General features: G+C 42.6%; 1 protein-coding gene across 1 annotated transcript in view; it reads left to right on the forward strand.

Annotated features, from left to right (window-relative positions):
* SLC6A1 (solute carrier family 6 member 1) overlaps positions 1-13,621 on the forward strand; it is a 733,048-nt gene that overhangs the window by 365,462 nt on the left and 353,965 nt on the right. Inside the window, exon 6 of the mRNA XM_069643915.1 lies at positions 12,421-12,553. Within this exon, the coding sequence (XP_069500016.1) occupies positions 12,421-12,553 (133 nt within the window). The remainder of the gene's footprint in view (positions 1-12,420; positions 12,554-13,621) is intronic.

The raw sequence follows: 13,621 nt of genomic DNA on the forward strand, positions 1-13,621 counted from the left end.
AGCATCCATATTCAAGATTACTTACTAGCAAATGCACAAACAAGAATAAGCAATCATGAAAAAGTAAACTCCTGGTGCTTGATAATATGTGTTCATTATGTGACATTTTGCTAATTCTGTAGATCATCAGAGGATCAAGGTAATTTTGTATATGCAGCAAAGTTTCGGGCTACACGTCTTTTTCGTTCAGATATTTGTGGTTGCAAATAATATACCCTTCAACAAAGATCAGAGGAGATTTTTGTTTTTTTATGTGTTTGGGACTATTGAGATCAGGTCGAAATTGGGCAACTCATAAACAGTTGGGCCAAACATTTATTGAAAATGAGGCCTCATTTCGACCAATTCTATTGTGGTGCTTCATATGTAGCAACCCTCACACTGGAGAAAATAGATGCTCTCAGGAGGAAGGACCGCATCATAAGAATTCACTGGGTTCCCATGAGCACGACTACTGTTGGTGCAGTTTTCTGTATTTTTTCAAACACTCCCTGTAAATCAGGAAGGCCGACTAAAGACAGATTGCCTTAGAGTCAAGACACTCTTAAACAGTGCAAGAGAAGGGATTGAGATGCATAAAGAAAAACGTCAAGATCACAGCATCATATAGCCTCTGTAGGGACAATAGAGAACATCTGCACTGAATCCCAAAAAGCAAGGATAGGCGTAGGATAATGTGTCTGTGCTTTGAGCACCTGCCAAGCATTGTGTATTTAGCATTGTGGTAGACTGTTCTGAATTTGTGCTGTTCTGGCCTTTTTGCACTAATTTGGAGGAGATGGTGATGCACTTTCTTTTATTTTGTTCAAGGTGCCCACATTTGCCGTTCCACTTTTCTTTCTATAATTAGGAACAGAGGATTTAACCACTGTCACCCTGCTTTATGTGCTTGAAACTGACCACAGACCTGGCTGTCAATTGTTTTTAAAAATTGCACAGACGATTAGGAATCATGCTTAATTCGTCATGTCACCTACATTCTGTAATCTTGATTGTGATCTTAATTATGATTTATGCTGTTTTCCATTCTTTTATGTATTAATGTCCTGTGTCCCATCGTTTATAATGTACACATTGTCACTTTATTGTTTGCCTATCGATGTTTTGACTTTCATTGACATTAGTCATGTGCATCTTCGTGGTCCATCTTTGACATAGGCTCATAGGGTCTACATATGATATTATTTAAGAAACTGTTTATGTAGTTATTATACTGAAATGTATTTTAGGTGTATTAATAATATATGTGTGTGTATGATGTGTTATGGGGTGGAATCGATGGACTATAACCTCAATCACAAAAAGAAAAAACAGAACTGTGTGTGTATTAAATTTTGTAGCAGGGGCAACACAAGATAACACAGCAAGCTCTGACAATTCAAAGCATGTACATAAACAACAATCTGCTTTAGGAAAGTGTTCAACTGGACACTGGAGTATAAAGTTGCAACGTCGTAATCTGAAAAGAATGATCCATACGTAAAAGGCTCTGTGGGTACCACAGACAGCTTTAGGCTTGCCCCATTTTCAGAATGGTAGCATATGTGGAGGGCTCACATGTAGAAATGCAATCCCTGTATGCTATTAATGTGGACCTCTTCACACCAGCATTTTGAATTCCATGAGTACTCCCAACTCAAACAAATTGGTAACTGTAATAATACCCTGTTGTATGGAAAATAACTCAATTGAGACTTTTGATATGGGAACAAAGAATGAGGAACTGGTGGAGATAATGAAAGAGATCTATCCATCGTGAACCCACAATGAAGTTACAAGCATATTCTGCAGGCCTATGAATTAACACCAAACATTTTTAGAGCATTGTTCAGTCCTTAATCAAGTGACCAGCAGCTTATTAGCATTTAATAAAAACAGTATTCCTATATGTGGCTACATTTAGGACTTTTGAACTTGGCTCAGTAGCAACAGTTACCATGAGGCCTCATGGTGAACTGTGTGGCATCTTCATAGTTCTATAAAATGAAGCACACAAAAAAAACCAGCACAACCAGAGAATTGAGGAAGATGTTGAACACATTTGGTAAAAGGGATTAGTCTTATGGCACTCTACAACCAGGCATTAAGATGTGTGACTGCCATAAAAGACGGTACACGCCCAACTCATAGGTGGCAAACTCGCCACAGCCGTTTTGCCTCATGTTTTGCAGCATTTTTAGGTGCGGGGTAAAGGTATATTTTTTTGTACATCTAAGAATAGCTGTGGAATTGGGGAGGGATGCGGATATAGTATGGTACGGGTGCTTTCCTCTCCCTATAACTATCATCAAAAAAACGGGGTAACGGCCTGTGTAGGTTGGTTCCCTATGAGTTGTACCAGATCCGTAAAGGAGTACATTAATTGTTTACTACAAAGCAGGAATGTTTTTATCCAATTGACTTTTATCTCTCTGGCTGCAGATGATATAGAAGATGAAATAGAAGAAGAGCGTGGTCAAAAGTGGTTAATGCACTTAAAGACCCAAACATATGGAGGTGTAGACATCACAGGAATATCTCACTTTACAACTGTTTTCATACACAATGGTCCTCATTACAAGGCTGGCGGTAGCCGTGCCTGTATTACAGGCATGGCTGCCAAAGGCATTCATTTTTTTCCGGCCCCCAGAAAAGGGCAATTACCGGGTCATTACGACCTTGCCGGAAAATATTATTCCCCATTCCCATTTGAACCCCATAGGGCTCAGTGGGAATAGGGAGGGTGGTAGCACCGGTACCGTTAATAACGGTACCAGTGCTTCCATCATGTTCTGCTCGCGGGTGCCGGTATGGCTACCAGTTCAGACCTGGTGGCTGCAAGGTCACCCACGAGGAGAACTCATAGTATGGCGGTACGCTAGCAACGGTGCCGGTAGCACTACCGGTACCATTGCTGCCTTACTTCCATTCTTATAATGAGGTCCAATGGCAAATAAAGATTTTGTCCCTTTCCAGATTTAAGATAACACTCAGAGTTTCCAGGAGTTGGTGCTTTCAAATGCATATTTTAATCTCGTCAGTATGGCACACTTCAGAAACTTAAATGGGTAAGGCAGTGTCCAACATGCATGTGAGGGTGTCAAGGATTACTTGGCTTTGGTGTCTGGAACCTGCTTGAGCACATTATTGTGCAGTCGGCTCTGCTGTGTCTGGAGGTGCTCATTGTAATTGTGGTGGTGAAAGGCTGCACAGCACAGGTGCATAATAGTTACACACTTAGGGGTAAATACCTCCCTGCAACACATACACACTCCACCCACAATTAGAATGACACATGAGTAAAGGCTTCACGACTGCCACAGCCAGTGTAATTCGTTGATTTTCTGGAAAGTTTGGACACTTTTTCCACCTCCTCCAAATGCAGGTGTGTTCTGTTTCCATGCATTCAGAGGATAGGAGTGTGGCACCAAAGTGGGGTTTTTAGATTCCCAACTGGCTGCTAGGAGTGATCACAATGGGGGTACCCTTTCCAGTCAATAAGGAATTTGAGTTGACTGTAGAGATCACACATCCTGGTGACATCATAATTAGGGCCATCAGGATCGCGGACTGGCAACGAGCGAGCATGTGTGCATTTAAATGTGCTCCCGTCGTACCATTTCAATCTAGAAACATGGAATACTGGTTGGACTTTCCATGAGATGGAAATCTGCGAGTGGAAGGTCATAGGTGATATCCGGTGTACAATATGGAGTAATCCTAAGAAGTGTGTAGTTTAATTTGTGATGGTAATGTGCTGGTAGATTTCAAGCAGACAGTCACAACATGTGCCCGATCTTATCATTTTGGATGTATAAAAATGGATCTTGATGTGAGCACAAAGGTCAGACCAGAATTTAGATGAAAAAGTCCTGCAGCCTGCAGATTTCACGGGAAAAGCATGTAGCCAATCCAGAGCTGATGGAATGGTTAAAACACAAACAAAGCTGCTAGCAGTCGGCCACAACCAGCGATTCCATGCCATCGATACGGGGAGTCTTTGTGGGCTGTAACAATCATGTTGGCCTTCATCTATCAGAGTTCAGCTGATCGCACACATGGCAAGAACACACTTACTCCATGGTGTCAACCTTTATGTTGGGTCCCTGTTGGGTGTGACCCTCCCATGTGTATTGCCCCTTTAAGGGGATGGGTCCCTCCCACGTGTGTTGCCCCTTTAAGAAGGGCCATGAATGCGTCATGGCCCAAGATGAATAAAGGGAGCCCCTGCAGGCACGTGAGACAGAACGGCTGCAGACTCCATAAGAGGTTGGTCTGAGTCCGTGTCTCACTTATTGATGTAGGCGGCAGGCCTACACGTGGAGGCACAGGCCTGCAGGTCCTGTTGCCATGGGACCCCTTTGCCAGGACGGTGGCCTAGGTCCGCATGGTCAGGAGCCTGGCAGGCTGTGCCCCCACCCCGATGGCGTTGGTGTCCCATAGTGCCACGGGGCCTGCCCTATGTCCAGGGCAGGCCCCAAACTCCCACAGGCAATGGGCCTGTTTGGTGCTGTGAGGAAGCAGCACCCAGGGGCGCCTGCCGGATGGACATGGCAGGCGACCCCCAACAGTCACCAGAATTGTCACTGGATGAGTTTTTGAGTGGTCCTTACCCCTCGTTGACTCAATTGACCTTTCACATTTCTGACTGGCTATGTACAGACATTGGTCCGTGAATATGAGTATTTCCTTCAATGGGGATGCAAATCAGAGGGGCCACTTGACTATCCTGCATAATCTGTTTGTGGGTCAGGTCAAAGAAGGGCACACATTCCGCTAGGAGCAGCTTGGCAAGCGATAAGATAACATGTTTATTCTAGTTTTGTTTATTTGTGTTCCAAAGAACGTGACAAAACATGCATGTTCTCATTTTGTCAGTCAGGAATATATGTAACGTAGAAATCACATTGCAAAAAATAAAAGGCACATCTGGCGTGATGATTGGTGTGGCATTTTAGGGAGTGGGGGCACTGCAAATTCCAGTGGTCAGTTCAGACCTTGACTGTGTACCTGGCACTCTGTAAGTGCCAACCACATAGGTCAAATGCTGCTTTTATGACTTGCAGCTCATTTTGATAATCGCACCGTTTTGTTCACTGGAAGTCAGTTTGCAGGAATAGTAAGATAATGGATGATTATGCAGCGGGTGTTGAATGGGGGTCGGGGGCTAGTTCCCGGACAAGACCAGATTCAATGGCTCATTCTGATCCAACAAATTAGGCAATAAACACGTGTGTCATCCAGATGTTGCAGAATAGGCACACTTATGAAGGTCCTCTTCAGGGTAGAAAAGGCTGCTTTCACCTGATTGAAAGCCCATTAGAACGTATACAGCCTAGTTATTTCTCGGTTAGGCAGGCGTAATATTGTAAAATGGGCAGTTATAATTCAGAACCACAGGAAACGCTGTGTCTGTATGGCAGTATGTGTGCTTTCCCTGTCTTGAGGGCCTGAACCTTGCTCAGATCTATACGGATGACTTGCGGACTGATATTATACCCAAGGCACTTGATGTGTGTGGTGCAGAACAGGTATTTTTCTTTCTTGTTGTATAAGTTGATCTTTTTTAACTTTCACAGTCTCTCAGAAATATAGGTGACGTGTTCCTGGCGTACAGGTCAGCATACCAAGGTATCATCCTGGCATACCTATAACATCTTACGCAAAAGATTGGCACGTTTTGAGTTTGTGAAATGCTGGAATATAGTGGGGCCATTAATCAGCCAAAATGGCATACCCTAATATTCCTTATGCCTTAATGGTTTCTAAAAGGCGGGCTTGATACCAACCAGATGGTATGCACTCCACAAATCCAATGTGTTATAGATGGCTGCATTTCTGAAGGATTCCTCAATGTCAAAGATTAAAGGCAATCGGTAGCATTCCTTCTGCGTGATCTCATTTAGCACTCGGTAATACACACATGGCCTTAATATGCTTTCTTTCTAGGGTATAGAACAAGAGAGCTAATGCGCGTGACCACAAGAGTTTAACATACCCCTTTTAAAGCATTCTCAGAGGCAATGCTGCTATTCCTCTCTTTCTTGGTGATAAACAAATGCATGGGGCTGTCTGGTAGGAGTTCGCTAGAATATGCGATTATTTTACAGAGAAGGTGACGATGGACTCAGGATCAACAAAGGCCATTTCATGGCAGCATATTCTGTTGGCACATTAGGCCTGGAGTTATTGTGATGGACCTAACCAGTGATGGAGGGTTAGGTTTCAGGTGCGATTACTAAATAAAGCTTTCAACAAACAGTTTAAGACTGGACAGTGCCAAAGACCACAGTATGTGTGGGCCAGTTGATAAAAGGATTATGGTGAGACAGCTATTTTAGCACCAAACGGATAAGAACAGTGGGGTCTTTATGATATCCAGAGAAATGAATGCTTTGCATTAGCTGCTCATCATTTCAACTGGATGCTCTGTTTGTCAACAGGCCCTGGCCCTAAAGGAGTCTGATTAATCACTTCCAAATAGGTTGCTTGGATTTTATGAATTTCTCCAGAAATGGTTTGTTACTATAGATACCAGGAGCCTCACAGTCTAGGAGGGCTATGCTGGGACAATTATCTGATTCTCCAGTATGTGCTAGCTAAGGCAGAACTACAAGAGGGCTGGGGTAGGGGAAGCTATTTTTGTAGTGGTCCCATCATTTCCTATCCAGTTGATCACAGGCCTATCTGTTTCCCGAAGAGCCTGTGGGTTGGGTCACATATAAAACATTCTGAGGTAGTGCCCAGCTGTGCCACAAGAGGGACACAGGTGATTAAGGCATCTCCAGTACCACTCTGCTTCAGATAAAGGGTCATAGATGCTTCCAACTTGCATGGGTTCAGAGAAACTTTCTGAGGTAGGAACAGGAACCCATGGAGTTGTTGTATGGAGTACTGGATAGGGTTTCTCATATCTCCTCCATTCCTATACCTATGCAGCCATTAGGTGATCTATTCTGGCTCTGAAGAATGCACTAGTTCATCCTTGTATTCGTCTTAGAGACCTTGTCAGAATTGGGTATGCTGAGGGGCCTATAGCCACTTGGAATCAGTTGTCAATTGGCAGAACATCCCAATACAGGGAACCTTGTTTTCGCTCAACTTATTTTGGGCTAATGATGGCCTATTAGGTTTCTGAATCACCTTTAAAAATACTTTTTTGAATTCCCAAAGTTGTTAAATATCCAGCTCTGGCAAAGTCATGTAGTGCTGGCCATGCCAGGTCACTCACTCCCTGTTAGGTTTTTCAAAATGTAGCCCATCTTGACTCAATCATTCTGAAAGTGGCTGGCACAGAGCAAAAACTGAACATGGAAATGTTTGTGATCTCAAGTCAATTTCCAGGTTCCCTAACATATTTCACAGAGCTGTTCTGTTTCTTCATGCTCTCAACAACAGTGACTGTGGTGGCACTTTGGTTCTCTTTCGGTAATTAACACACTTCTGTGTGCAAAACGTTGACCTCATTCCTGAGTTTCTGCAAGTCATTCATTTCAACCTTCTGATCGTTGGTAAGGCATTGCAACCTGTCAAGGACTACTGGTGGCTGGTGTTTTGTACCTGCTTGATCACCTTGTTGCTCCAATGTGTCTGTAGGTGGTTGTTATGGTAATTGTGATAATTTACACAAACAGCCGCGGACAAAGATTATTCATCACAGATGATACCATTTCATATCTACCCCTCATGAAGGACAACTACGAGATATTACAAAACATTTACCAGAGCAAACACCGCCCGAGTGCAAAAAGCACATTCTTTACATGTATTGTTGCACCAGTTCAAAGGACTAGAACTACGATCATGACTGCCTCTGTGAAAAAAATGCTTTGTATTTTTTAAAAGTAAGGCCATGTTTGCCTCAATACAAATTGCACTTTCACTGGGGTACAGTTTCTGTAATATCACCGATATATGTTAAAGGTTGCTTTCAGAGCACTGTCTCAGTCTCACTTGTTTCGAATTCCTTGAAGTTAGTCTCACTTAAAATGCAACCCTTTTTTTAATGTATCATCTAATGACTTTTCCCAAATGCATTGTTTTTATTTTCGTCCTTTAATTGGAAGTGTGTAATAATAAGCTGACACTTTTGAGATATGGGGTGGAATTACAGAATCCTTTCATTGGTGCAAGTGAAATTATCAGCAGCTGCATTTTATTTCAATGCATTTTTATATTGGGTAAAGTATTAGGACTACAGAAAATAGAAAGCTTCGGTGGTGTTACAGAAACTTTGCACTGGTGTAAGCAGCACTTAGGCAAAATGTCTCTAGTATAAAAAACATACAATTTCAATGACTTTTTCGAACCGTGGCAATGTTTACCACAGTCTTTGGTCCTTTTCTGTGGTGCAGAAATGCAGCAGTAAAGCAATTAGTTCACTCCACATGAACTCAAAATAAACGTGGATAACAACACCCAATCGGCCCTCATGCTACTGGACATATCAACTGCATTCAATATTTTTTCATTTATTGGACATTTGCAAGGCGCCAATACAACATATGGTGTTTCAAGGTGCCACAGAACACATGGGGAACAAGGAAGGAAGATACAAAAACGGTCCTACTAGGCCTTGTGACATTCGGATCGTGCAAGTGCAGAACAAGAAGTGCAAGGGAATGGGGGTGTGTGTGGGGTAGAGCATTACATGCTAAGGTGGGAGGGAACGGTGTGGAGAGAAGTGCAGGTGTTATGGGGAGGCCAAAGGGCAAGTGTCATGGAGCACAGTTAAGCACAAAAGCTGTGAGGTGGAGTGAGAGGACTGGGTGGAAGGGGGCCTGGCACCCTGTTATACTCAGAGGGAACCAGGAAGCCAGTCATAAAGGGTGGAGGAAGAAGTTAGCAGGGCAGAAGGAGAGAGAAGGAGGAGGAGAAAAGGAAGGTCTTGAGGAGCTTCTGGAACTTAAGGAAATCCAGCTCAAGCCTGAGACGGGCAGGAAGACCATTCCAGAGGGAGAAACCTGCAGAAGAGAGATGTCTAGCACCTATTCTTTGCTTAGAGAAGCAGCACATTTGAAGGGAGTTAGAACTAGCAGACTGAAGGGATTTAGCACAAAGGTATTTAAAGAGAGAGAGAAGGATGCATCAGGGACGCAGGCCCTAGAAAGCCTTGTGGATGATGCAGAGGGTCTTGAATTTGATCCTAGCAGAAATATACAACTCTACTTAAGAGACTGGAGGCATCTGGCATCCAAAACTCTCCAACTGCACTGCAATGGCTGAAAGACTCACCAACCAAAGTGAAAGAACCCAATTACAGCCATTTACATAATACACAAAAAAATCACCTGTGGCATACACCAAGGATCAAATCAAGTCTCTCCCCTTTCTCTTCCACATTTACATTACCCCCCAATGAAGTTCATTTAAATCCAAGGACTGACAGCCCACAGCTACGCAGATGACACCCAACTGATCTTCAAGATAACTACTGCACACAGCACCCTCAATACGTGCCTCACCAATAACACCAGACACCTGGATGGTAAACAACAACCACAACCTAAACAAAACCGAAATAATGATCTCCCCATGAGAGTACAATCCGACACAGACATCCCTCGCCACCCCGAGAATGGGATACCAACCGGAGACATCAACAGAGAAAACAAATCTCGGAATACTCATGGACAATGGTCTCACTTTGGAACCACAAATCAACACAATTGTGCCTGCATTTACTAAGAGAGATCCTCCCTTACCTTAATTTCCCACACAGAATCCTCATAATCATTTCACTTGTCTTATCAAAACTAAACTATGCAAATAGATTCTATCTGGAATGCTTGAACGCCTCACCCAAAAACTGCAACACATCCAAAACACTGCAGCAAGACTACTCCTGAGGCTAAATAGAAGAGACCACATCATGTAAGCCCTGAGAAGTCTACACTGGTTGCCAGTAAAGAAAAACATCAACTTTAAAGCCCTCTGCATTTCCCATAAATAACTGCACAGACAAGGATCTGAATTCCTTTAAGTAAAAATCTCCCGATACCAACCGAGAAGAGACCTAAGATCTAGCACTGACTTCCAAATAGAGAAAAGACACTATGAGAAAAGAACATTTGGATGTACTGCCTTCTGCTATCTGATAGCCAAATTATGGAACTTGATCACAAAGGAAATAAGAATGATGAAAGACCACCTCACATTCATGAAATTACTGAATGCCTGGCTATTCTGTGGTAATCTGTCTTGGGTTACAGGACTGTATTTGAGTTGATGTCAGAGCTGGTGACAACACAGCTAGAATGTAGAGTGTTCAGATATTGGAGTTCTAATGAGGACCGTTGGTCCGGCAGTAAAAGGAAAAGGTAGTTCAAGGGTGTGGGCTGGCTGTAGGGTATGGGGGAACCACTGTTTCTGTTACCTGTCATCGCTCTAAGTGTGTGTCCCCTGTGTACCCATCCCACGCATTCTGCTAGACTTGGTGGCAATAATGCTACACTGTGATTGCATTTACCTAGTGACTGTCATCTGTGCAAGGGCAGCTACGTTACCACATATTCATCTCACTGAGACAAATATCAACCAGCTATACAACAACCACCACCAAAAGCAGTCCACCCCAACGTCACACACCAACAGCCCAGAACAAACAAAAAATGGGATGAATACAGAATGAAGAATCTGTAACATAGATATCGAATACCAGAGATCACACAACACCCACTAACCACCGCCTCTTCTCTCTTCCATGCCCCATACCTCTCACCTGCAACACAACCAACACCCACTAACCAGCCCACACTTTTCTCTCTTCTACACTCCACACCTCTCACCTGCAGCACACACCCAGGGAGCAAGTGAAACAGAAACACCAAAACAGTCAAACCACACATCCCTCTCTAACCAAGCTACAAACCCAATACCCTCCGACAACAAACATCTCAAACATTGGACACTGCCCTTCCAGAACGAACACGCCTCAGTGTGCAAAACAAAGCACACACAAAAAGCTCACATGTACAGGCGCTAGTTGCTCCTGGTTCTGCATGCATCAACAGAAAAGCACAACATCTGTTCTTTCTCTGCCTCACCAACAACTCAACCCGCTTTACCCTGATGAGCCAAATGAGCATCTGGAGACCATGAAAATGGCAGCAGCACGCGGCACAAATCAAATTAATGTAACATGACTAGTGATAAATGCAAAGTTTATGTAATGCAAGCCCATCACTTTTTTCAGTGCCGCTCCATTGCGTGCGTTGAAGCAGTTTTCACTTACAAGTTGATCTTAAAAATCTTTCCAATGAACCTTTATGGCCATCACACATGGAAACAATGAAAGCACACTTTAGATGACTGACAGTAAATTGTAGGTCCAGAATTCTTACAAATATAAATCAATGTTCACATGCCTACAATCATTTTATGTGGTGGAAGTTCATTTTATTAAGATCACAGTATGGTGACAACTATTTGAACGTTCTGGAGCTGACATGTGTGTGTGTGCAACATAAAGCGCAGTGTAGCCTTATTGGTTTTACACTTTCCCAACCTACTGTGCATACAGTGAATCTTTGCACCCAGAAGATGGTGGTCATTTACAGTGTGTTGTCCTTTTGATTACTTCTGTAAAGAGTTTTTCGGTGTGGAGTCTGTGTCAAGTATGTTATAAATTACAAAAATAAAACAGTTTGTGGGATTTCGTGCAGCTGTTTATGTGAAATCTCAACAATAAATGTAGGCAAATCGAGTTGAAGAATTATTTTCAGATGAACATGTCTTTTTCATATCAAATCACGTTTTCCCATTGCTTTCAGAAGCATGTTTTTACTATATTGCCAGTATTGTTAGGTCATGTTCCATTACTGGGGCCATCCTCTGCTGCCATTTGCATGGTCTTCAGGCCCTCTAGCAGCTCTGAAAAATTGGTGGGTAGCTTAGATTAGTGGAAGATTGCTAGACAGCTGTGTTGTTGAGTTGTTGAATGCAGTTTGGAAGTACCCAGTTACTGTGTGCTGGTCTCTTTCTAGGTGTTTAAAGTAGAGGCGGCAGAGAGGCAATTATGTCCATATGGGAGCCTCCTGTGCCTTGATCTATTAGTCTGGGCGGGGATATGTAGGTTGGTCACTATTTATGCTTTTTATAAATATTTTCCAACGTTGTATGGGTTACTTATAACATCCTACCAGAGAACAACGAATCTTCTGAGAGCTGCATGGCCTCTTAAAAGACACCAGATCCCTGACATTCATATTGCTTATGATCGAGCTCGAGATGGGAAGGGAGAAGGGTGGCGGGGGAGTGAAAGGAACAGAACACCTTCATGTACACTTTTCCAAATATTTGATTTGTTATTCTGACCCCTCAGAATGTTAGGGATTATGCACTCCTTTCATATTTGTGTTTCCTTTTTTATTAAAAAAATGCTTCTGGGAAATCCTGAGCGTTTTCATCATGTTAACAACAATCACTATTCCTGTTTTACAGGAGAAACATGCACCAGATGACAGATGGATTGGAAAAACCAGGACAAATCAGATGGCCTCTGGCAATAACGCTGGCTATTGCCTGGATATTAGTATATTTTTGCATCTGGAAAGGAGTTGGATGGACAGGAAAGGTATGTATATTTTCCAAACATTTTGGAAAACCATTCAAATAAATCGATCAGAAATATTTTCTGAAATATAAACACTTAAAAAAAAAATGAGTTCTACATATTCCATCAGAGCATTGTTCTAAAAGCATTCGTAACGGTAGGATATTCATCACACGATCTAAATAGTGTGTTGCAAGTTTCCTTTTGGTGTAACAACTCTGGTGGTTACTCCTATAAAAGACTTTATTTACATATAATGATGACATTCCCAGCTATGTAGCAATTGAACCTATAAAACAAACTCACCTGATCCAGGCCAGAGAAAGAATAACATTGGTTACATTAAAATATATGAGGAGTTGTTGAATAACAAAGTGTGTAATGTTAATGCTTGATTATGTTGTAGCGAGGCAGTTGACCGACCCTTACAATCGAAAGGGGGGTGGGTTGACAAAGCTGCATCCCTATCCAATTATATTTGCTCCTCCATATGAAGTGGCTGGCAGCTAGACTCACCAGCTCAGATGATGATGGTGAACGGGAATGAACAAAGTACTCTTTGCTGATGGTGCAGCCATTTTCTTTAGTCCCCCGCCCCCATGGATCTCAAGAAATAGCATGAGATCACCCAACGCTTCTGTAATGAATGCAATATTTCCATAAACACTACAAAAAAAGTTGTTATGATATCCCACCCACCTAGGAACTGGAGGAAGTCAGGATAAAACAGGTAGAAGGCTTTGACTATTTAGGCATTAGTTTCAGTAGCAAGCACTTTGGTCCCTGCTCATCTAACAAATTGTGAATGATGAAACATTGCACTGCTGGTGCTTCCTCCTGTAAAGGTCTATAGTGCACACGCTATAGTTGCAACCCTTTATGGAGCAGAGATCTGAGGTCATGTTTCAACTACACATTTACAGAACGAAGTAAGATCATTTTTAAGCATCTTATGTTTCCCGAGTCGGCACCAAATGTGGGCCATGGGCTGCGAGCCCTGCCTTAGAACATGATCATTTTGGCTTATATTTGTGAGCACTCCATAGTAAGAAAGTAAGACCTTATCTTTATGATTGGAGGAACAGACAC

Source organism: Ambystoma mexicanum, chromosome 2p (genome assembly GCF_040938575.1).
Source record: "Ambystoma mexicanum isolate Mex_15411 chromosome 2p, UKY_AmexF1_1, whole genome shotgun sequence".
NCBI lineage: Eukaryota > Metazoa > Chordata > Amphibia > Caudata > Ambystomatidae > Ambystoma > Ambystoma mexicanum.